This window comes from Cyanistes caeruleus, chromosome 1, assembly GCF_971803275.1.
Source record: "Cyanistes caeruleus chromosome 1, bCyaCae1.hap1.1, whole genome shotgun sequence".
NCBI classification, from domain to species: Eukaryota; Metazoa; Chordata; class Aves; order Passeriformes; family Paridae; genus Cyanistes; species Cyanistes caeruleus.
This window is the reverse complement of record NC_141701.1, coordinates 134,655,543-134,678,618: the sequence shown is the minus strand read 5'-3', so window position 1 is coordinate 134,678,618 and position 23,076 is coordinate 134,655,543. Positions and strand designations below refer to the sequence as shown.

The window sequence follows — 23,076 nt, the reverse complement described above, 5'->3', positions numbered from 1 at the left end:
CTCTCTCGAAAAGAGTACACTGGGTGAAGAATCTCCAACTCCACATATAGCCTCTACTAAAATTAATTTGAAACCTTTAATAGTTTCTTTTTAAAAATTAAATTGGGCTGTGCCATTACCTGATTTTAGCAAAAACTCTTTCAGAGAGACCTTAGGAATGGAGAGTTCTCTATTCTCCCTAAGCTTTGGTTCGGGGCTGCAGGGACTCACGCCATTCTGGGGTCCCCTCTCCGAATTTTCGGCGGCGAGTTTAGTTTGTAAGACCTTTCTAAAGAGTAAATTATTTCTGTGAGGCGAAGACAGAAACGTCGAGGCACTTCAGAAGCACCAGAAGGAGGACTTCTCCTTTTTCTTCACCCAAGAGGACGACGCTGGCACTTGAGCAGATATTTGTAACTGTAAACGTGTAAATGGTACAGATTTGGCTAATGGAGATTGGTGCATCACCATTACCCTAGAAAAGGCTGAATAAAAAATTTAAGGGATAAATAAACCGGAAAAAGGCAAAACATGTCAGGTTGACTTGCAGGATGAGACCAGGAAATATGAGCTGGTAGGGCTGAGCCCTTTTTACCACGTACATATGGTTACACCTCTGGTTTCCTGCGGAACCGTCAGCGCCTGTGCAGTGCCATTAAAAAAAAAAAAATATTTTTGGGACGTTCCAAAACTGAAAGCCGGAGCTTAATTTATTCTGGGGACTTGAAAGGAACGAGGTCTTCCTTTGTGTCTGATGCTCCGGGGGAGGGTGAGTGTTGGCTTGGCGCTGAACGCTGCCCGCATCTACATATGTAAACCCAGCAGCGCTTCTCCCCCCCCCCGCGCCGGTCGAATTGCAGCTCTCAACAATGCTACCACACAATGCGAAATGCGCGGAGCCTGCGCGGCTGCGGCTGAAAGCCAGTATTTAGCTCTTGATGTGGAAGGACCAAATTTGCGCGGTGCCCAGCGGAGCCCGCAGCTCGCCCCGAGGCCGTCCCGTCCTCCTGCACCGTTATTGTCCTTGGCTGCTGCGGTTAGAGGGGTGGGGACAGGCAGCAGCCAGACGACTCTAGCCCGCTTTGCAGAAGAAGGTGTAACGAGAGGCGCTGGCAGCAGCAAAGGCTGCAAATCGCTGTCGTGTGGTTGCTATTAGCAACAAATCAGCTGAACAGCCTGCAAACCCCGAGCACCTAGGGCGGAGGTGGCAGGGAAAGCGCCGGGGCTGGGAAGGCTGGGGTTGATGGGCGCTTTCCCGAGGGGACCTCCCGTGCGCCCCGAGCTGCCTCCCTGCGGGACGGCCGAGGAGGGCAGGGCGAGGGGAGATGCTGCCACCGCCGCACACTGCGCTCCAAGACAGGGGAAAGCCAACCCTCTTAAAAGAGACAAAATGGCAGCTCATGACTTGTAGGCATCCTTCCCGGCGCTGAGCCCCTGTCTCCCTTCCACCCGTCCCCCCTGCTGCCAGCTCCTCCGTGCCTGGGGGCTCTCCCCGCCTGCTCGGCAGCGCAGCCCCAGCCCGGGGAGCAGCAGCGCCGTGTCCCCCGGGGCTCCAGCCGCAGCCCTTCGCCCTTCGCAGCCAGCCTAGAAACCGAAGTACCATCCCTTCGGATGGGACATGTCCCGACCGGTTACATGCAAGCACCCGTCGGCCGGGCAGAACTGCGGCTCCGCGCACCGCGCACCCCAGCTCCGCTCCGCGCTGCCGATGTCGGGAACCAACGGAGGGCGTGCGCAGGTTCCGCACCCCCCGCAGTGAGAGCTGCCTCACAGGGGCATCCCTCGCTCAGCATCCCCGCACCTTGGCCATGCCAACACCTTCCTCTCAGCACCCTGTTAGCACAGGTTTTTGGGTATATTGATTTCAGGTTTTTGGACTTTCTTCTGGTTCTTATTTTGTTGTTTGTTTTGTTGGAAATGTTTTCCTTATTTCCCCCTCAAAGTTTTGGGATTGTGTATGTGGAGTTTTTTGGGGGTTCTTTGGTGGAGTGTGGAGATTTTTGTTATTTTGTTAGGGTTTTTTTCTGATTCTTGTGTTTGAGTTTTGGGGGAAATTTTTTTGTTTGGTTTGCTTAGTTTGTTTTGGGGTTTTTTTATTAATTTTTTGTAGACTCAGCTCACCTCGGAGGCCTCCATCAGCTGCACGATATTATCTCATTGATCATAAAGTGCCTCGTTGGGAAGGCAATTCTCGAGCATCCCCAGCACATGGAGAAGGAGGAGTAAGAAATGCCACCGCTGGCAGCAGTGCCTGGAAGCTCTGCGTTCAGCGGGGGCCCCAGCGTGCGAGGCGGCTCCTCCCGGCCTCGGCCTCCTCCACCGGGGATGTGGTGGCCGAGAGGCAGCGGGGACACGGAGCCCGGTGGCGGGTGCTGAGGGGGAAGGGCTGCTGGCTGCTCTGCTATTAAAAAGTGCCTCCCTGCCACTGGGGAGTTCTCAGCCGGCCGCTCCCGGGAGATGTACCCCCTCCATACCGTTGGGAGCATCGGCGTTCGGAAAGGGGAAGGGATCTGCCTGTCCCCGGCGATAGGAACATGCAGCCCTTTGTCTCTCTAGACAAGGTGCGATATTCAGCTGCGGGCCATGAAAATAGATACGCCAAATGGCTACGGCGACCCCCTCCTATCCCTCGGGGAGGTGGGCTCGCCCCGAGGCCCCACCGTGCCCGGGAAGGGCTGGTGCCGACCGGGCTCAGCGGGAGGCCGTGTGCTTGCGGCGGGGCGGACGGGGATACAGGACCGCGGCTGGAAAACCCGGAATGCTCCCGTCCCGCTGCGCACATCCCCAAATGTCCGGGCTGACCGGAGCACCCTAAAGGCCAGGAGTCGGGGGAAGGCAGAGCGGACGCAGGACGGTGCGGAGCCTGCGGCGGCACCGCTGCCCCCTCAGCGAAGGGCGGCTGCGGCCGGGGGTGCTGCCTGCCAGGCGTGCCCGCCGAGCCCCGGCCGGACCCGGCACGGCCCGAGAGCTGCCAAAGGCGTTCCGGTGCAGCCGCCGCGGCCGCCGGCGGAGGCCGCTGGGGCGGCGCTGGCGGGGTCCGGGCGCGGAGCGGAGCTGCCGGCGGTGCCCCCGCGGGTCCCGCTCCCCGCAGCCCCGTTCGAATCTGGCGGCGCGGGGGAAGTTCCGCGGGCGCGAGAGGTGCGCAGGCGCAAGATGGCCTCTGCCCGGGCGCGGGGGGCGCGGAGCGGGGCGGCCCGCCCGTGGAGGGGCAGCCGCCGGGGGCCCGGCCGCGCCCGCGGCACCGGCAGCGCCGAGCGCCACGTTTCCACCCCGGCCCGAGAAGCCGAGTTCCCGCCGGCGGAGGCGACGCGGAGAGAAACGCGGCAGAACCGCAGCTCCCGGCCGGGCTCCCGGGGCGGGCAGCGGTCGCCCGGCCGGCGGCGGGGAGGCCCACGGGCTCCTGTACCCCCGGGGCAGCGCCCGCCTCCGGCACCGCCACTCGCGGCCATTCCGTGACTGCCGCTGTCCTGCCCGACGCGGGGATGGAAGTCCCTCTCCCTGCCCAACCCGGCAGGAAAACCTCCTTTGCCGTGGGTGTTACGTGTCCTTCGTGCTCTACCCGTTACTGACATTGATGGTGTTGGGTTTTTTGGGGGTTTTTTTTGTTGGTTTTTTTTTTTTTTTTGTCTTTAACCCACATCATCACTGTTAAATAAATACAAATATCCCATCCCCAAAGACGGCGAGACCGAGAATTGCCTGGTCCACACCGTGCTTTACAAGTTTTTCTGTTCTCCTGGCTGGACTCCTCTGCTGGTCGCGGGGAAAGCGAGTGAAGGAGCGAGCTGGAAAAAATCCTCGCTGCCAGAATCCTTGCCATCCTTGAGTTAATAAAACACGAACCAGCCGTGGGTCGGAGTTCCCGGAACGGGGCAACGACACTGAGCTGCGGAAAGCGGAGATCCGCAGCCCTTGGGAGGTGAGGGCAGGTTCTTCTCCAGGCGTCCTCCGGGTAGGAGCCGGGCAGAAAAGATGAAAAATAAACTGTTTATAGTAAAATAAAGGAAATCCGTTTCGAGTACCCAGAGTAGGAGCAAGAACGTTAAAAATTAACAGCGGAAACAGGAAACACTTATCTGAGTAAACATTGTCTCAGAATTTCACCGTTTTAAAATTGGGAGGGTGCTCGGTGCTCGGCGGGGCCTCCGCAAGCCTCCTCCCGCTGCGGTGCCTGCGGCGGGGGCCGCCGCCGACCGCCCCGTTCCGGAGCCAGAAATCGGAGCCCGGCCCGACGAGACAACCCGATCGTCGTCAGCCAGTTTGGTGGCAAAGATCGGAACTGCAGGAGTTCCTGCGTGGTGAGAGATGAACAGTCCAGAAGTGATGTTTGGAAGGCAGGAGCACTCTGCCGCCGGGGCTAAGGAACCGGCGCTTCGGGGCCGCGGCGCAGAAGAAAAGAAGAGCGTGTTTGGCGGAGGCGGAAGGAAGGAGAGCTCGCCCCTGTACCGGCCATGGCAATACTTGCTTTGGCCGCGCTTTGAAAATCCCCAGCGAAAAAAGCGACTCCTGGGGCAGCGGTGCGGCGGCGGAGGTGGCGGCGGTGGCCCGGCGGCAGCGGCCAGAGGACCAAAGGCATCGCCTCTTCGGGAAGGGCGCCCGCCGCTGCCGCTGCCTTCGCCGTCGGGTTTCTGTGCCCCCCATCATTCAAAAATCAAGGAGCGTCGTTTTCTCACGGCTGGAGCTTTCCTAGAGCTCCCCCGGTGCCGGCCGGGTCCCCGGCGCCGCGGTGGTGCCGCCCGCCGCTTCCCTCTCCTGCCCACGGGACGCCGCCGCTGTCGGAAATTTGCCGGCGGTACCCGCCCGCCACAGTCGGTTTTCTGGAAGTCAGGGGCGCAGGTTGTTGAGAGAAGTGGTCAGTGCTGGGGGACAGCCTCGGTTCAGCAAGCTCGTCATGCTCCCTTTTTCTCTCCCTTCCTATTTCTGCATTCCGTCTCTCTGTTTCTGTCCGTCTTCTCCAGAAGCGTATGGAGCTTTTCTTGCTCCCTCTCTCTTGCTTTCCCCGGGGCTGGGTCCCCATTCTTGCCGGACACAAAAGCGCTGCTTGGAGCCGCAGGCAGCTGAACCAGGGCAGAAAATTTGGTCAGACGAAGGCAGAAAAACATCCTTTTCCAGCCGGCACAGACCACTCCTGCCACTGTCCTTGACCAGATTGCGTGTTGAACAAGCTCAGGAAAACGCAGCAGACTTCGCCTTTATCCCTCCATCTATATAAACGCAACGTCGGATAAGGAAAAGGTTCCCCTTACTTGCACCGAGCGGAGATTTCTTTCCTATCAGGGAGAATTTAGGTACATGTGAAAGGAAAACCTGTCACTATGTATATGCAAAGGAAAATATTGTGAAACCGGGAAGGCTGACATAGCAGCTTCACAAGTAGAACACCAAGATGCTATCTTTGATCGTCCTCCCAGTTGTGCTTAGCAGTATATACGCATCGCAGTGCCATCTGCACAGGGCCAGCAACAAACCAAAAGTTTCACATGGCAGCACAAACATCCTCGGCGGCTTTTGCAGCTCGGCAAGAGAGCTACTAGAGCGTTTGTTCTTGTTCACACAGGAGATGTCAAATTGGGAGATGTGGAAAATACTTTAAGAGCTCAGTAAATCTCGGAGGGAAATAACCAACTCATGTTTCACTGCAGAGTGCTTCACGGGCACTCCACAAAGACCGAGAATAGCTCCGTATTGATGCTAGCAGCAGTGATTAACTGCTATTTCGAGTAAAATTAAGCACATTTTGATCAGTGTGCCAACGTACAAGCCTCTGCTGCAGGTTCAGCGCTGGTTTTTGGGATAAATAATTCAACCACTACAGTGTGATTCACTCATGTAGCTGAGGCAATCGTGTCAAGATAGACATTCGGTCACATTGAGAGGTATCTTTATATTAAAACGTATTTAGTTCTACTGAAGCTTTAAAAAGTAATCCAGGGCAGCACAGTCAGAACACGGCACTCGCCATCACAAAAAAAAATCAAGTTCTTCCCTTCCCAGACAGTGCAGTTTAACAGGGGCAAAGTTTGAACAGATAGGAGGTAAAACCTGTGGCTGACTGGGATGTGAGGATGCACCATTTGCTTATTTTCAAGAATAAATCGGGGTCAAATAAAGAACAGCAAATGTTTTCAAGACAGGCTACTAAAGCAAATCACTACAATTTCTAGAGGTTTTTTTCCCCCGCTTTGTTATTTTAGTATGCTATACTATGCTGTTCACTAAAATCTTTGGTACACCCAGAAATACTTCCCATGAGAACAATATGTTTGTCTTTTAACACCACATTATCAACAGAGGTAATTTGCTACTTTTCAATGAATTATCCCTTTTATTTATTTCTTTGATCAGCTATAAATGAAAGTTATTCGTGTATATAAAACTGAAGTTTTTACTGTTGAAATTGAACTGTACATGTTTACTACAGGAAAAAATATCAACTCTTGTTTAACAAGACATTTACATCAATAAGCAATAACCTTGTGGAGGATTTGCAATCACCTGGTCTATAAAAACAAGCAGGACAAGTAACAGCAATTTATATGCAAAAGTAATGATTTAATGACTATAAGCAAGACAAAGCAATAAGAATTGTGCTTCTTTTGCAGACTGGAGACAATGAAATGTTTAACTACAATTTTTCCGTACAAACATGAAACAATATCCATATAGAATAAACACCCTCACAAATGTATAACTGATGGGTGATGAACACACACAAAGTTCGACCAAAGCAAAGCACAAACTGAAAAGTGTTCTGGGCTGTTCATATTTTATGGTGGAAAAGTTCCTCCTACTGAAAAAATCCCACCCTTAGAAGCCTCTAATGAAATGCACCTACTTGCAGGCCATTAAAGAGAAGGCATTCTCCACAATTTATTGGAAATATTAAAGTACCAGTTAAATTTTAATGAAGTTAGTACTGTACCACATACATATATATTAAAACAAATTTAGATAAAATGCCTTCATCCAGCCACTCGCTGGTTCCTTAAAATTTATATCAAATAGTTTATGGCTTCTATAATGATTCCATGTGCTTTTAAAAACACAGTCCCACCACACCAAATAATAAAAAGGTAATCAAACAGGTCTAAAACTTCCATGTCCCTTGATTTTTTTATTTTTTTTTTTTCACTGTATCACTTTAACATTTGGTAAAGTAAAAATATTCCACTTGGAAGAAAAAAAAAAAAAAAGACAAAGCAAGTAAAATCCTTTTAAGATTGCCAATTGCCTCCAGGTTATCAGAGACTTGAATGTGCTTTCCCAATACTGTAGCTCTCACACGCAATGTGTTTCTTGCAGTATGAGCAAAGCTCAAACAGGCGGCATCTGCAAGGGTCGAACCAGTTTAGAAATTTAACAACCATATCATGAGTGCATGAAACACAATATTTTCTTTATAGTATTTATAAATATATCATACAATACTGTTTCCTGTTATGTCATATACCAATATGGCATTGTACAATAAGCATAATGCCATCTGATTCTTACAAAAGCGAATCATTTAAACAAGTCAGTAAATAAAACGGTAATACCCGCTTTTAGGCATACAGATTGTAAAACTGAAGTTTACTTTTCTTTTGATCGGTTCTGCGCAGCAACAGAGAAGTAAAAGATGCAACATAAGAATCAAAATGGCTAATACGCAAAAATTGTTATTCACAGTGACATGGCTACATATATGCATTTTTCTATGCATATTCTTTCAATTTTGTTGGATTTCAAGATGAAAAAGCACTTGCTTTCTACAGGTTCACAAAACAGTATAAGAACAATAACAATCAAAGAGAACGCAATGGAGGAGTTAGTCTGGATTAACAAACTACTTCCCAGGATTTGTATTGACTTCTGGAGTCTCCTGGCTCCAGATGATGGGGACAGAAACAACTCCACATCATTCAGAACAGGTGAAGGTGTAACTTTTGTTTGCTTCCCAGTCCTCTGAAAACAATTTACATTTCAAACTTGCGTTTCCATTAACGTCCATCCTGAATGTCACCTAGTCCGACTTTTATAGCCAAGTTCAGTGTTACTACAAAAGAAAGCAATTTGGATGATAGTCACATGGATTAGCATCTATAAAGCTGTAATGGCATGGAGAGATCTATATAAAGGAGGGGCGAGGGTGGTAGCCTGGTTGGCACATCAACCAGATGAAGTGGCTGAGGAGCCATTTATTGATGTTTTCCGAGCTCTGTTGGTAAAGGAGGACTGGTGGTTACTGCTGGGGCTGCTGCTGGTGCCATTCATGGTGCTGGAGATGTGGGGGAACTGGGGGTGAGGAGACTGGACTGGTGTGCTGGGGCTGGGCAAACAGGAGGAGGTGGAGGGGATGCCTCCTGCTGGGCTGCTCGCCTTGTCGCTCCCAGAGTCACTTTCCAGCTCCCCACTGTTGTTCAACCCTTCCCTCTGGTGACTGATCTTCATCCTCTTGCAAGTAGGTCGGACACGGTATTTCAAGGGCAGAGGCCCATTCTGCAAAGCAAAAGGGAGACCCTGGTAAGTGCCCTGCCCAGGCCATGACCTGCACCCTCCTGGGAGCACACTGGAAATACTCACCCGCCTCCAGGTGTAGATGTAGGCAATATCCATTAGGGTGTAGTAGTCCTTCAGAGGCTCCTCTTCATACATCACATCGATCTGTGCAAGATACAAACCCTTGCATTAAGGAGCATCCAGGCATTTACCCCTAGGACATGACTGCTCTGAGGTAAAAATAGCCTCACTGTCACAGATATCACAAATACATCAAGGAGCAATTTTTTAATACTTTGGTATTTACAGCACTAAAAAAATTACAGTGTCACTGAACTCTACAGACAGATATTTTAAAAATAAACCAAGTAACGTATGGCACACACCAGAAATACTTGGCTGCTACCACTTGCTGCGACTGGCTGTAATGAGAAAATGAGTCATACCAAAAGAAACCCCAAAGAATACAAACAAACAAACAAAAATCACTCTTTCCCCATGGGTACCTGGAAAGTGTTAGGTATATCCATCTTACTCCGCAAGAACTTTCTTAGATGCATCACTGTCATTGCTGCTGGGCAGCGCAAGTATCTTTTGTCATTCACCTAGTGGCATAGTAAAGAAAATCAGTCTACAGAGAATGAGCTATTACTCCCACCAATGATGTATTCTAACGTTTCATGTTGAAAAAAGCGCACCTTACTAAATTATGAACTGTAATACAACAGTGCCTGCTGTCTTTGGAGGGCAAATTGGAAATAAGCAACAATTACAGTTCTAAAGAAAGTAATTTAAAATTGTAACTAAATATGTATGCAAATATTTGTATCATATTTAGTATCTTTTAGGCTACCTATGCAATGCATATTATTTTTTAAAAAATTATTACATATTTTTCCCAGACTTTGACAGAAAATCATATTCTGCTTTAGAAATAATACTGCAGGTATTTTTAATTTTAAAAACTTGGCTGCATATGCAGCTGTATGAAAATGTTTCACCTCTTCTGTACCTAGTACCATAACAGGAGGTGTGCTTCCTTTGTTCTAGATACACATAACTACATATTTTTCTCAGCTACAGACCTGCCCCAAAGTTGTGTGTGTCTGTGATATGTTTCCTCTAGAGTAAAGGAAAGTTATTTACCTCTTCTTTTGATTTTTCTTTCTCCTTATTTCCTTTTCGCTCCAGTCTGTGAGAAGAAATTATACAATCACAACAAATAATAAATACAGGTGCTATCAAACAGGTAAACATAAAATTTTGCCATTCTGGAACTTGCCTATTCTGGTCAAAGAATTCAATGGATAAGCTTATTATCTCGTCGTCTGTTATAATTCTTTTGTCTTCATCAGCCACTTCTCCCCTGTCTTCATTAGAGCCATTGGCAGCTGCACAGAAATTTCCACGATAATTTACATTTTGAAATTCAAATCAGGAAGAATTGCAATTCTCAGTAACAAGAAAAAAAATCTTCACAGTAAGATAATGAATGAAAGCTACCTGACTGTTAAAACAATAAACTTTTATTATGCTGACTTCTTAAAATTCTGTGACGGTAATACATCACTTGTAAATTAAGAAGGAAACAGTAAAACATCTAGCTCAGTGCTACACATATTAAAGTTGCGAACGAGAAGCTTTTACCATCAGCCGACGGATGAGCAGCATAAAAATCCCTTCTTCTTTTCATTTCATCTAGATGGAAAAGCATATATTTTTCTTTTAGTAGTTACTCTGTAACTCACAGTATTGATATAGGATAGCGGCTCTGATTTTGTTTTTCTGCTCTTAATAAAATACCTGATTTAACTACTTACTTTTGAAAAGGCCTGGTACTAGCTTGTATACAATATCTTGGAGAGTTTTATCTGACCTGAAAGAAGAACAACCCCACAACATAAAATTAAGCAGATGAAGCAATATTTTAATCCAAATGGCAGCTCCTCACTTATAAACTTTCACAACAACGAGGCATCTTCTACAAAGTGGGAAGCCAGTCATAAAAAGTTAACTTACAGGACCTTGTAATCAAAGTAACCCTGCTCTAAATACCGCCCTGAACCAGAATCCATGTTACCACAATTGAAAAAGAACTCCCTCAGACTGAAGGAAGGCCTTAAAAACTACATGTCCTCCCTAGAAAGTAGAGAGCAAAATTCAGTGCTGACAACAAAAAAGTTTCTGAAAGGCAGATGATATCTTAAAGGCTTTTGCCTCTTAGTTTGGGAAGTTGCAGCAGGAGTATTCATGACTAAGACCTGTGGTTGGAGTGATGCCTGTCTTGGAGATACAGAAAACAGAGGCAAGAACTGTCGGGGTGGTAAAGGGGAATGGGGGAGAGGGAAGAGGCATCAGTGATTGGCGCATGCTAAAACAGACCAACAAAAACTTTCTGTCTCACATCTAGAGGCATCTTCAGTTTCAGTCAGTGAAGGAACTCCAAAGACAGCACATAAACACGAGGTAGCTTGTAAATTGACAAGTCCTTTCAGATTTAAATTGCAGACCTAGAGATAACATTGACACCGACTACTGCTGGTCTTCCCATATAAAGTAAAACAAGAGATGCAGCGTGCAACTTTCTCCTACCTTATATTCAAAAGCGGTCGAGTTTTGTGAACTTGGACATCACAGATAGGACAATACTTGCTGGTCTCCAAGTAACGCACGATACAGGTCTTACAGACTGTAAGTCAAACACCACAGGCTTTTAGTGATGCTCCTAGGTGCCGCTCAGATATGCATAGATAAAGGTGCGATTTTCTAAACTATGCAAGCTAGAGCAAATCGTCCATTGTCAGCAACACGCTGCTTAAGCTAAACAACTACCCAAATAAGCTGCAATTACCATGAAAAGGAGACGCTTATAGTACATATATTATTACTTTAACAAAGACCGTAGGGCCGTCCTCAGAAAATCTGCACCGCGGCTGGAACACCTACTTCCCCTCCCGTCGGGGAGGAGGACGGCGTCGGTCCCGAGCCCCTCGGGGGATTTGGGCTTGGGGGATTTTTTTTTTCGCGTGTGTTCCCGGGATGCCGGGAAAGGAGGGAAGCGGCGGGGGGGAAAAACGCGGAGCGCCCGGTCGTACTTACAGGAGTGGAGGCACTCTATGATGGTCGTTGCATCAATGAAGTACCCGCCGCAGAGCACGCACATGAGATGGGGGTTTAGCTCGGTTATTTTGATTCTGGTTGTTCGGTGCATTTTGGCGTGGCGAGGAGCGGCTCTGAAATACACACACACACACACAGAGGACCGGTCAGCGGGGACGAGCGCGGCGGCGTCCCAGGTGCCGCGGTCCGGCGCATCCCCTTCCCCCGTGCATCGCATCGCATCCCCCGGCGCAGAGGAAGACCAAGCGCGGAAGACGAAGGCGGCGGCGGCGCGGGGCCGGGCGAGGGCCGGTCCCGAGGCCGGCGGGGCGTCCCCGCACCGCACCGCCCCGGGCCGGCCTGGGCGCAGCCCCGCGGAGGGGCGGTCGTTCCGCGGCACCCACCGCGCCGTTCCCCGGCGGGCACGGGCCGTTCCCGCGGCGCGGCGGCACCGGCCGGCCCGGGCTGCGCGGGCGGCTCGGCGGCGATGCGGCGGGGAGCTCCGGGGGCGACACGGCGGGCACCGGGCTGCCGGCGAGCAGCACAAAGGGGAACCAGCGCCTCCCGGTGCGGCTGCCCTGGCATTTCCGGAGCGCGGGGAGGGGCGGCGGGGGGAGGGACGGAGGGGGGGGGACACACGCACCTCGGAGCGGGGCCGGGCACCGGGGCGGCGGGGCCGGCCCGCCGGGGGGGTCCGGGCGGCTGCTGCTGCGGCTCGGTGCCGATCCGGATCTGCTCCGCTCTCCGAGGGGGTTGCTATAGCAACTTACACTTACACTTGGCATCCTGCCACCGCTGGGAACACACGAGAGCCGGGCGGGGGGCGGCCGGGGGGGCGGGCCGGGCCGGGCCGGGCCGGGCCAGGGGGTGGGACGCGAGGCCCGGGGGCTGGCGGAGGGGCTGGAGGAGCCGAGGAGCCCGCGGGGGTCTGGGAGCCCGGCCGCGAAGGGAGGGGAGGGGGAGGGCGGGAGCGGCCCGGGCGGGGTCGGGTGCCACAGCCCGGAGGGTGCCCGGGCGCGGTGCGGGGCAGCCCGGGCGGCGGGGGCGGCCCCGGGCTTTGGGGTCTCAGCCTGGCGGAGGCGAGTGCCAGAGGCTCCTCCCGAGCCTCGGCCATTTCGGATCCTCGCAGGGGCCTCTCTCCACGTCGACTCGGTGCGAGGAGCTGGTCTGAGATAGCTCCTCTCCCCCTCCGCGCCCTCCCTCCGGCGAGCAGAGCCGCGCCGCGCTCCCGGGGACCGAGCCCCCTGCACCACCAGCGGGATGCCGAGCCCCAGCTCCCACTCCACCGCGCCGGCATCCCCTCTTCCTCCTTCTCTGCTTTCCTCACTTTTCTCCTTCCTACCTTTCTCTCACCCCCAACTCATTTTCTTTCTATTTCTTCCCTTCTCCCACCTTTTGACGCTTGTTTGAAAATCGTCCCGCGGACGAGGCAAGCGCGGTGCAAAGTTTTGCAAAAGGTGTAAGGAGATTTGCATCACCAGAGTAAGGTGCTTGGACGGGAGAAAACAAGTCTCCGGATGCTCAAGCAACCCCCCTTTTCAGCAATAAAGCTCACCGAGAAGGGGGGAAAAGCCCAAACCGACTTTAAACGGTACATTAGTGACAACATGCGAAGGACCATGTGACCAGATCATTCCTAAAGCTAAATCAACACCTTGTCAACACAATGCAGAGACAAGAGTGAAAAACAAATGTCATTTTCATAGTCTGAAACCCATAAAACCCCATCGGATGCACTGGCACCAACGCTACATGCATACACGCTGTTTAAAATGAGAGGGAATACCAGATAAAGGGAAAAGCACACACGGGGAAAAAACCCTGTCAGCCACGTCAATTGTAGAGTAAATTATTTTCTGTCAACCAGATCCTGAAAAATGTAAAGTAACAACGTTGCTCCAGTACAAGCTATTAATTTCCCCAGGTCAGTGCTCCCAACACACCAGCTCCTGTCCTTGGTTCCCTCTCCTCCCGAGGCAGAGCTTGAGAGCCACCTCTCACCGCAGCACCGTATGCTCAAGATGCGAGCAGCCTACTCGCAAACTTCAATGTTAGGCAGAAGAAAAAAAAAAAAAAAAGAAAAAAAAAAAAAGAAAAAAAAGAAGAAAGAAAGGGCTAAGCTAAGCTTTCTAAAAGCTTTGAACGTCAGCCAAAGTGACCAGGACAGGGGTACAATATTCGTCAGAAGTGTGCACAGCGCCAACGAGCGACCCCGACCAGGAAACTTCTCTTGTTGCTGCAGGAGAACCCTCGAGTGAACAGCAGATAAAACCCCCCAACATCAAACCATAGCCGGCCAGCACAAAGAAAAGCAAAGTTCCAGAAGCACCAAGCAAGACCAGGTCCCCAAAGCTGTTCCCAGCATAGTGCGGGAAAGCAAGACCCCCGCTGCATTGTACTGCGGTTTAAATGTCGCTTCCAGGGTCCCTGACCCTCCGCTTCTTCCTTTTAAACTGATACCGAGGTTTTGCTTTTCCCAGAAAAGGCAGAGACGGAGTTTCTGCATGCCTCTCTGAAGTGCCCAGCGCCCTGAAGCCGGCGGCTCTGGACTCCCTTTAGGTACTTACACATGGACAGGCTGCTTTCACGGTTCTGTGTTTTATTTGTTCAAGTCACTACCTTATAATTCATAAATATCTAAACCAAAAAAAAATACCCCAGCAGTGACCGAGGTCACACAAGTCGGCTGACCGAGAATTCCTTCCCAGCCCTGACAGACTGGGACAAACCTTTCAAGACATTAACGCGTTTATTTCACGCAGGCGTAGCCCCTTCCTAAATGGAGGGGGATTAAATTCAACCGTGAAACCTGTTTTGTCGAAGCAACCCCTAAATGCGGATTATTTATTGCCCAAAGTTAAAACATTTTCAACGTGCTATGCGCTATCTTGAAAATCAGTGATTTTCCCCAGCAAGCTGAACTAGGAACCTCATTTCTCCCCAAAAGCGACCCGCACAGGCACACGCGTGTCTGTGCCTGCGGGGATGTAACATGAACGCAGCACATTTTACTACAGCAGCCTGGGTTCAATATCTTGGTACGAGGGAAACCCTTTCAGATGTTTTTTCTGCTCCTGCTGATCGCACGGTGAATGCCAACACTTCACAGAAATACAAACAGCCTCTTAGCCGGGACAATATATATTTACATATTGACACATGGAGCAAGTAAACATAAAATATATGTGGATAATACCTGCTAGAAGTAAACACTTCCAGCCAACCGATTATACAGAGGCCTTAAACAAGTTATGTCAAAATGAAGAAAAACAGAAGTGCATTCTCCTGCTAAGAATCAGCTACGTTATTAAAAATCCCATAAAGGCAATAAGCTATCAAACCTTGCTCGACAGGTCTCTAACAGAAAATACATACATAAAAAATAGAAGCATCGCTCGGGTAGGTTTGTGTACTTTGTACCCATCTCCTCTCAGAAAACTCTCATCAGGAATAAAGCAGCCTTCATTCTACATTTTCACCCATTATCAGCTAGAGCCACTTGTACTATCGAGCCTGTTATTACTCTTTCTCTTAAGAATGGCCGCATATGTTTTAAAGGAGGGGACAGTAGTTCTTTCAGATGAGACACACGAACCTCAAGTATCTCTGCGCAACTCGCAGCAGTGAGAAAAGACCTGAATATTGGCAAAAGAGTGCAAAAGGACCCCGGTCTCTTAAATCACCTCCCTGAGACTAGACCTAAGACACAATCCATCTACTTTTTAAAATACACTACAATGCTAATTCTGTAATATCTAAGCGATCAGGTAGGTCAAGACTTCACCAGTGTCCCTGGTAAAGTGCAACACAAGTCTCAGTTTCCAGGACGGGCTGCACAGAGTCACTCAAAGTAGTTTTACTGGACTGGACTGTACTGGACGTCCCTGGTCTTAGGGACAGTCCCATAACAGAAGCTGCTCTCTCCACTACAGACTACGCAAAAAAATTCTTTTAGCGCCAAGCTTGCAAAGGGGCACACATGCCCGGGTTCTCTTCGACTTTTCTGGAGAGTGGAGGAGTGAATCAAAGTTTTTGGAGGCTGAAAAGTTACTGCTTCACTTTTATGGAAATGCGATTTTTTTCCCCTGCTTATTTTTACCTGATTATTTACAAATGTTTACATCAAACACACAGAAACATCCCGCTTTATGAATTGCCAAGGCCATTCAATTATAAAAAGAAAACACCAGCAACTTTCAAGTGCTGCCCATAAGCAGCACGAGGAGCCCACTCGTGACATCTTTAAGATCTGACAAAAGATTTCATGTAAATTTACCCTTCCCGGGCTCAGGGAAAAAAAAAAAATACCAACCAGAGAAAAGAAATTCACACACACCACCCCCCCTCCGCGTCCCGCAGACACATCACCTTTGCTCCAAAGGCTCCAGCAGACCGCCCGCCCCAGCTCCCCAAGAACGCATTAAAAGTGCTATCCTTACCCCCCAAAAAAGTTCTTTCTCGGCGTTGACCACCCCTTGCCTCTCCCAGTAGGCACAAACCCCTAAAGTTCAGCATTTAGAGCAGAAATGTAAGAGGAGACATTGGAAACAACTGGGAACCGCCATCTTACAACCCATCCAATTTCACAGAAGTACTTGTCCAACTTAAGTTAATAACATTTTCTGCTGGGTGCCCCGGCGCCTAACAACCCCCCCAGGAGGATCGCTACCCCCCGCTGGCTCCGTCTCTATAAAATGGGTGCGTTATCTGACATTTTAACCCCCCCCAGACACATTTCTTTCGGGGAGGACTGAAATCACTTGACCCAGGCAGCTCCAGATTTCACGAACGTCCCTGTTTAATCAAAATCTGCCTTTAAACAAAGGGCGCTCGGGCCGGGCTGGCAGCAGGGTCGGGAAATATAAATATTCTCCTCGGGGGCCATGTGCACAGAAAGGTTTTAGGGGGCGTCTGGAGAAAGAAAGGAACTAAAATTTGCAAATGTGGGTGCGTAACGCGAGCGAGTGCACAGGCTGCTGCTGCTGCGTGTCTGTATGTGTGTGTGTGGCTAGAGCAGCCTGTCAGCGCTTTTCCCATACGGAGAGCTCGGGGGACACCTAGGCGCCCCTTTGCAGCCCCCAAACCGGCCGAAAACCGCCGCCGAGCCCCCTTCGCCCCCCGCCCTTGGTAAGGCGACACCTCGCTTCATACGTACCCGGAAAACGGAGCCGGTGGGTGATGATCGGAGCGGCCAAAAAAGACAATGAAAGTTAAAAGTCGTTCAGCAGAAAATGAATGTGAGCCAAGCGGCCATCTTGAAATGAACTGCAGACGCTGTCAATTGCAATAAGCTTATTGCCGCCGCCGCCGCTGCGCTCCGCTCATGTTAGTTACAGAACGCCCGGGTCTCCTCCGCTCCTCGCGGGCCCTTCTCGCTCGCTCCCTCGCTCTCTCGCTCCCTCCGAGTTGGCCGCCCGGGCGGCTCAGGCGCTGCGAGCGCACAGTCTCCCCGGTCCGGATGAGTCCTCTCTCCACCAGCCCATTGTCTCTCCCTCTGCCCCCCGCTCCGCCTCGCGGCCTCTCTCGCGTTCCTTCTTTTATTATTATTGTTATTATTACGAGTATTATTGTTGTTGTTATTTCATAGTTGGTGGCGGGGACCCGGGGAGGGAAGGAGGGCGGGCGGGCGGGCGGGCGGGAGGAGGGCGGAGGAGGGAAGAATGCAACGCTGAAGGCACACAGTGGAAACTGACACCGTCCCCAAAATGGCTCGGAGTTCGCCCGCCCCGCCAGCGTCACGTGGGGCGCCTCATTCCTTAAGGGCGGCCTGGGAATTAGCGGCGCTGCCGCCGGGGCCCGGCAGCCTCCCCGTGACCCAATCCCGCAACCCGGCCGCCTCCTCCCCCTCCCTCCGCCTCCCCCCTCGCTCCCTCCCTCCCCTCCCCCGCCCGCCACCCCCTCCCTCCCTCCCTCCCTCCCTCCCCTCCCCCCGGCCCTGCACGCGCTCGCCCGCGCGCCGCCGATGCCTCCTTTTCCTCCTTTTCCTCACCGCCCGCCCCGACCCCCGGCCCCGCTCCGCGGCTCCCGCCCGCCTCCCCCCGCCCGCCGCAGCCCCAGTGCCTCCCGCCCTCCTTCTCCGCGCTCCCTCCGCCCGCGCCGCGGCTCCCCTTCAGCCGCTGCGCTCCCCGCTCGCCCCGCGGCCCCCGCCCTGCCCGGCACTGCCCTCTCCATCCTCCCCGCGCCGCAGCCCCGCAGCCCGCACGCCCTCCGGCCCCACACGCCGCCCTGGCCCCGCGGCCCTCGCCTCCCTCCGCGCACTTGTTGCGCGCTCCCGCCCCCGGCCGCCCCGTCCCGCCGCGGAGGGACCCCCGGGGGGCTCCGCGGCCTCGCGCCTCCGCCACCGCCTGCGCGCTGCCACACGCCCCTCGCCCCGCCGCGCCCGCCCGGGGCCGCCGGCGTCGAGGCGACGCGTCCCCTCGAGGGCCGCGCGGAAGCTTTTCCGCCCCGAGCGGCGGCGGCAGCCGGTGGCGCGGGGACCCGCGGTGTCCCCACACCCCGCGGGCGGGACGGACGGCCGCCGGAGCGGGAGGGAGGGAACCGGGGAAACCCTCGCGGGGCTCGCCTCTGGCGAGGATAAGACGCCGCCCGCCGCTGGGGCGCGGAGGAGCGGAGAGGAAAAAGCCCCGCTCCGCGGAGAGAGACCGGCCGCCGCCGCGCATCCTCCGCGGGGCCGCTCTCCCTCGCTGGCAGGTGCGGACGGACCGCGACTCGGAGCCCCTCCGCACCTGCCGGCGGAGCGAGCGGCCCCGCGGAGAACAGCGGAGCCGGGCGCGGCCCGAGGCGAGCGGGAGATGCTGGCAGCAGCCGCGCCGTCGAGCCGGAGCCGCCACCCGGCTCCGCTCCGTGGAACCTGCCGGCTTTTCGTGAGGCGCCCCGGGTCCGCAAGATTAAGCCGAATCCTTTCTTGCTCCCCCGCGCCGGGGTCCAACTTTTCATGGTAGGAGAGATGTTAAGATCAGCTGGAAATGACAAAGCGCGGCGGGCGATTTAGCAAACGCGCCGTAGCCGCAGCACGGGAAGAAGGCGCTTTTGCCTCACCGAGCTGATCTAACGTTTAGCATCTTACTTTTAGGTACAGCTAATTCATCCACAGAAAGAGCACAACAGGCGCGAATAAACTTTTATTAGATCAGAGAGAAAAATTAGCAGTGACATTTGTAAAAATATACAAAATAAGATAGAAGGTACACTTCGATGAGGTGACAGTTCAACAGATATTTAACGGGAGTTAATAAAAAAAAAAATTACATAAGCAAGGAATACCCAGTGCAGACGTAAAAAAGTTGCTTTGCTTAATTTACATCCAAGGACTCAAAAAAACCCCCAGTTTGCATCAAGAGATGAAAGACATTTGTCATTTAGGAGACACTTAGGAAGGAGAGTGCTTCAGCAGGCTGACACCTTCCTTCAATCACATCTGAGTCGCTCGTTCTAGACTTTTTGCAGCATCTTTTAGCTTTCCCACTAAATCCTATGAAATGAAATAGAGTCTTAGAATAAGCATGTTTTTAAAAGGTCAGCTAGAAGAACAGAGTGGTTTTTTTATACAGAGGTGCAAGTGAAAATAGCACCTTGTAGCACAAAGAAGTGTTGCAACTGATGAACAATGCAAGCAAATAATTAAATACCTCTGTATTTTACAATGTAGTCAGAAAACTGGGAACTGAAGAAAAATACTTTTTAAAATGTATTTTCTCCTAAAATAGATCTTTACTATTAACACGTAGATTTTATTGGTATTGCCACAATGGCTAATGCTGACATTTGCTTCAGGCATTGAAGTACAAGATGGACTTCTAAAACACTGAAAATATTTTGAGTGCAATTTTGTAGTAGGACCATTCTTCAGCCAAAGCACATCAGATTTCACTATGCCAGCAAACTGACTAGGAACACTCATTACTGACAAAAGGACAACTTTTGAGACACATTTAACAAGAGAAGGTGTAAAACTTAAGTTTTAATATCTTGCTTTTCCTCTCCCACCAAGTCCTCTTCCCGATCCTCCACAGTTTGGTCACTTCCAAGCATTACAATACCTCTATTGTTCAGTTACACATTTAAATCGCTAAACAAAGATTAACGTTTGTTTCAGGACATTTCTTACATGTCATTTACACCACTGAAGAGCCTTCAGTTCCTTCTCTATTTTTAATCATGACACATTTAAATCACTGAACCAGCTTCTTTAATCATTTCTCTAAAGCACGGGAAATCAGAGTTTCAGAAAATGAAGAGTTTCCTCCCACATATACATATGGATTACAGTTATGAAAACAGACAAAATATTTATGCACGTATGTAAAACACTCCCCACGCAACTAAATTCAGTTACTTTGCAACTTTATTTGAAAAGACAGTAAAAATACACTTGGAAAACTTTTATGGAAAATTTTCTTACCCCTCCCCCCAGACCTGCAATTTTTTTTTCTTAAGTAACAGTGTATATGATTTCATTTTGTTTGGCAAGATGTTATCCACAATTGGGGCTAAGCACAGAATGATGAAGGAAACAAGTACCTGTAGTTGCTCCATTGTACAACTAAAACTAACATCTGGGTGTGATCCTGAATCACTGTTCTGAAGGGAGAAAAAAGCAAAGAAACAGCAATGTCTATTTTATTTTTTAAAATATCATGAAATTGCATTTTTTCCTTTGAGGGTGCTGGGAGTACAGTACCTCTACGTTTAAGGTCACCAAATAGGAAGGCTGATAAGTTTTATGAAGTTGATTGTTCTAAATTAAAAACAAAGAACATATAAAAAAGCCAGGTCTCAGCATTAAAGCAGACTACAGAAACACCATGATCTGTTAAAATTACCTTGATCTGATATTCCAAGCGCCAAGACACATCAGTTATATGGAGAGGAGATCTGCCTATGCTGAAAGACACAACTATGCTAAGAGAAAAGGTCATTTTCTCCAGCTGTCCATCAATAAAGAACTTTTTCATGATCTTGGTAATGCTTCTTGGGAAGCTCTAACAGGTTATTTTAGAGTAGAATTCCAAATGAAGAAAAGTTACAACAGCTGTTTTCTAGAGTTTGTTAAAAATGCACTTTATTTTTTAATGGAACAATATGACTTACTTTAATAATCTGAAGTATGCAGAAGTGTTTTCCAGGACACTTTCAAACTAACTGTAAGAGAAACCATGTCTCTGCTGAGTGATTGACCTACCTTCCCAATAGGATTTCCAATGCATCTTTGTTTTTCTGGAGTGAGAGAAAGAAATATATTTGCTAGGTTCAATAAATTCCTATGCAATGAGAAAAATTAATATGTTAAAAATTAGTTTAAAAACCTGATATTCGGTGCAAAATTGTTCTATTCTCTCTTTATCCAGTTTGCAGTCTTCCAGGCATGTGCTATGGGAAAAAAGAATTTATTAGTTTTCTGTTAACATTAACTCAGCAGTACACTTTTAAGTAAGAGCCGCTAGAAAACTGGTGTAGCTTCCAAGTACAAGTACCTTATAGCAGATATGTCAGCTTTCTGCTTCCCTGCCTCCAGAATACACGTTGCAGCCGCAGCATGGCAATGCTTTAATACTGTAGGGTCAATATCTTTCAGGTCTGGATCGTCTAAAATAAATGAATTACTGATGACACACTTATTTGCCAAACCCCAGCACACGGTACTAAAGACTGCTGCTCGCCCTTTGAACGCTACCTTTCCCACAAAAACTTTAAAATGAAACACATTTGGTGTTTCAGAGTGAAAGGGCAGAGCAAGTAGGCAAGGTATGAGGAGGCGGAGGAGAAGGCGAGGGGCTGAAGCACTGGGACAAGCCGTACCAGGCGGGGCTGTGCGGCGCTGAGCGCCCGCCGCCTTTACATCTCCTTCCCATTAAAAAGAAAAAAAAAAAAAGAAAGAAAGAAAGGGAAAACAAACAAACAAAAAAAAAGTAAGAAAGAAGGAAAACCTCAATTTCCTCTGCGAGCCCCGTCCGCGATCCTCGGCAGCCCAATGGCGAGAAGCGGGGCTGGGGCCACGGGCCGGGAGGGGCACCGGGACCGCCCGCCGCCCCCGCCCGGCACCGGCGGCTCCCACCGTCCGCGGAGGCGGCGGCGGAGTCATTAACACCGCAAAATTAATTGGACGGCCGCGCACTCTCGTGCCGGGGTGGCCGCAGAACGCGCCCACGCGGGAAGGCCCCCGCAGGGTCGCAGTGGAGCGGGCACAGCGCCTGCTCCGCGCACCGCACCCCGCGGACACGAACGCGCGGGGGACCCCTCCCGCCCCCGCTATTCGGGACAGGTCGGAGCTTTAACGAAGCGCTCGCGCATTAGCGATGACACCCGCGCAGCGGCACCCTGGAGCCGTCCGCGGGCAGGAGCCGCCCCGCCCGTGTGCGCGGGCAGCAGCGGCCGCCGCAGCGCGGGCACGCGGGAACGGCCGCGGGGGCGGACGGAGCCCCGCGCCCGCCTGCGCGCTCCGCGGAGCGGCGCGGCCCGCACCTCCCCCCCCCCCAGCGCCACGCCTTACCCAACCCGGCCTGCGGGTGATCCAGGAGGCTGCGGAAGGCGGCGCGGAGGAGGGCGGCGAAGGGGCGGCGGGGGAAGCGGCGGGGGTCGCCCAGCAGCCGCCACCCGCCCTGCGCGTACGGCGACAGCTCCATTGTGGGCGCCGTGACCTTCGACACGCGCCCACGTGACGCGCGCGCAGCTGATCGCGGGCGCGAGGCGGGGCCGGCGGCGCGGGGCGGGCGCGGCGGGCGGGGCAGGAGGCGCCGGAGCGCGGCCGCGGAGCCCCGCGCTGTCCGCGCCTCCCGCCGCTCCCCACGCGTGTCCAGGGTGTCGCCCCTCGCTCCTCGGGCTTTGGGCTGGGAGGTGATGCTGTTTTCGTGGGAGATGAGCCGCAAGGGCGTGTTTGAGGGTGCAATTAGCTCTTAATGAATCTTAAAAGTGCTCGTATCTCATGAAATCCCTAAAGCGCTTGTATCTCAATACAACACGTGTTGTAACGTGCGTGTGTTGGTGTGAAGCTTTACAGCCCAAAAATGTGTTGCCGGCAATCTCAAATCCTCAGGAACAGAGCCTTAGCCCTTACAAGGAATTGTAGGACCACTGAGGTTGGACAAGACGTTCAAAGCAATCAGCTCCAACCCTCGTCTGGATACCACCATGCCCACTCAACCATACCACAAAGTGCCACAATCTACTCGCGTTTTTTGACATTTCCAGGGATGGTGGCTCCGTCACCTCCCCGGGGAGCCTGTTCAAATGCTTAACTACTCTTTCAGCAAAGAATGTTATTTTGCTTCTGAAACGTCTATGTGCATCATCAGATATTCCCCACATCTCCCGATGGTTATAGATTTGCATATCAAATCACATTTTTTACCTGTGGTTATGGCCAGCTGAAATGTGAACTTACTACTAAACTAATTTATTTTTTCCTAAAGTAATTGTCGAACCAGAATTGCTGTTGTCTTTTGGCAAAAGGCTTTGTACATTTTGACATACAAAAAATAGTTACAGATAGACAAAGAAGCCTCTAGTGATGATTGAGGAGGG

The 23,076-nt window shown here is 51.2% G+C and overlaps 2 protein-coding genes across 2 annotated transcripts; both read right to left on the bottom strand.

Moving 5' to 3' along the window:
* Positions 1-6,510: 6,510 nt before the first annotated feature.
* BMI1 (BMI1 proto-oncogene, polycomb ring finger) lies at positions 6,511-17,393 on the bottom strand. The gene is made up of 10 exons (XM_086860248.1): positions 16,712-17,393; positions 11,557-11,690; positions 11,050-11,146; positions 10,278-10,333; positions 10,105-10,155; positions 9,740-9,848; positions 9,604-9,649; positions 8,964-9,062; positions 8,542-8,622; positions 6,511-8,457 (listed from the first exon to the last, which is right to left on the bottom strand). The coding sequence occupies exons 2-10, from the start codon at positions 11,666-11,668 to the stop codon at positions 8,128-8,130; spliced, it is 981 nt and encodes a 326-aa protein (XP_086716374.1). The 5' UTR covers positions 11,669-11,690; positions 16,712-17,393; the 3' UTR covers positions 6,511-8,127.
* A 1,269-nt stretch (positions 17,394-18,662) lies between these two features.
* Positions 18,663-22,261, bottom strand: COMMD3 (COMM domain containing 3). The gene is made up of 8 exons (XM_086860258.1): positions 22,046-22,261; positions 21,030-21,141; positions 20,862-20,925; positions 20,738-20,772; positions 20,379-20,439; positions 20,237-20,293; positions 20,077-20,136; positions 18,663-19,027 (listed from the first exon to the last, which is right to left on the bottom strand). Exons 1-8 carry the CDS (start codon positions 22,176-22,178, stop codon positions 18,968-18,970), a joined length of 582 nt encoding a protein of 193 aa, XP_086716384.1. The 5' UTR covers positions 22,179-22,261; the 3' UTR covers positions 18,663-18,967.
* Positions 22,262-23,076: the final 815 nt, after the last annotated feature.

Bases quoted from the DNA above. Each gene is read 5' to 3' on its own strand.
- COMMD3 (XM_086860258.1), bottom strand. From the start codon at position 22,178: ATGGAGCTGTCGCCGTACGCGCAGGGCGGGTGGCGGCTGCTGGGCGAC. The intron at 20,926-21,029 runs GTACTTGTACTT...TTTTTCCCATAG, and splicing joins GCTGACATATCTGCTATAAG to CACATGCCTGGAAGACTGCA. The intron at 19,028-20,076 runs GTACTTGTTTCC...TTCATTTCATAG, and splicing joins GTACAATGGAGCAACTACAG to GATTTAGTGGGAAAGCTAAA.
- BMI1 (XM_086860248.1), bottom strand. From the start codon at position 11,668: ATGCACCGAACAACCAGAATCAAAATAACCGAGCTAAACCCCCATCTC. The intron at 9,650-9,739 runs GCAAGTTCCAGA...TTCTTCTCACAG, and splicing joins GAATTCTTTGACCAGAATAG to ACTGGAGCGAAAAGGAAATA. The intron at 8,623-8,963 runs GTACCCATGGGG...TATCTTGCACAG, and splicing joins ATATACCTAACACTTTCCAG to ATCGATGTGATGTATGAAGA.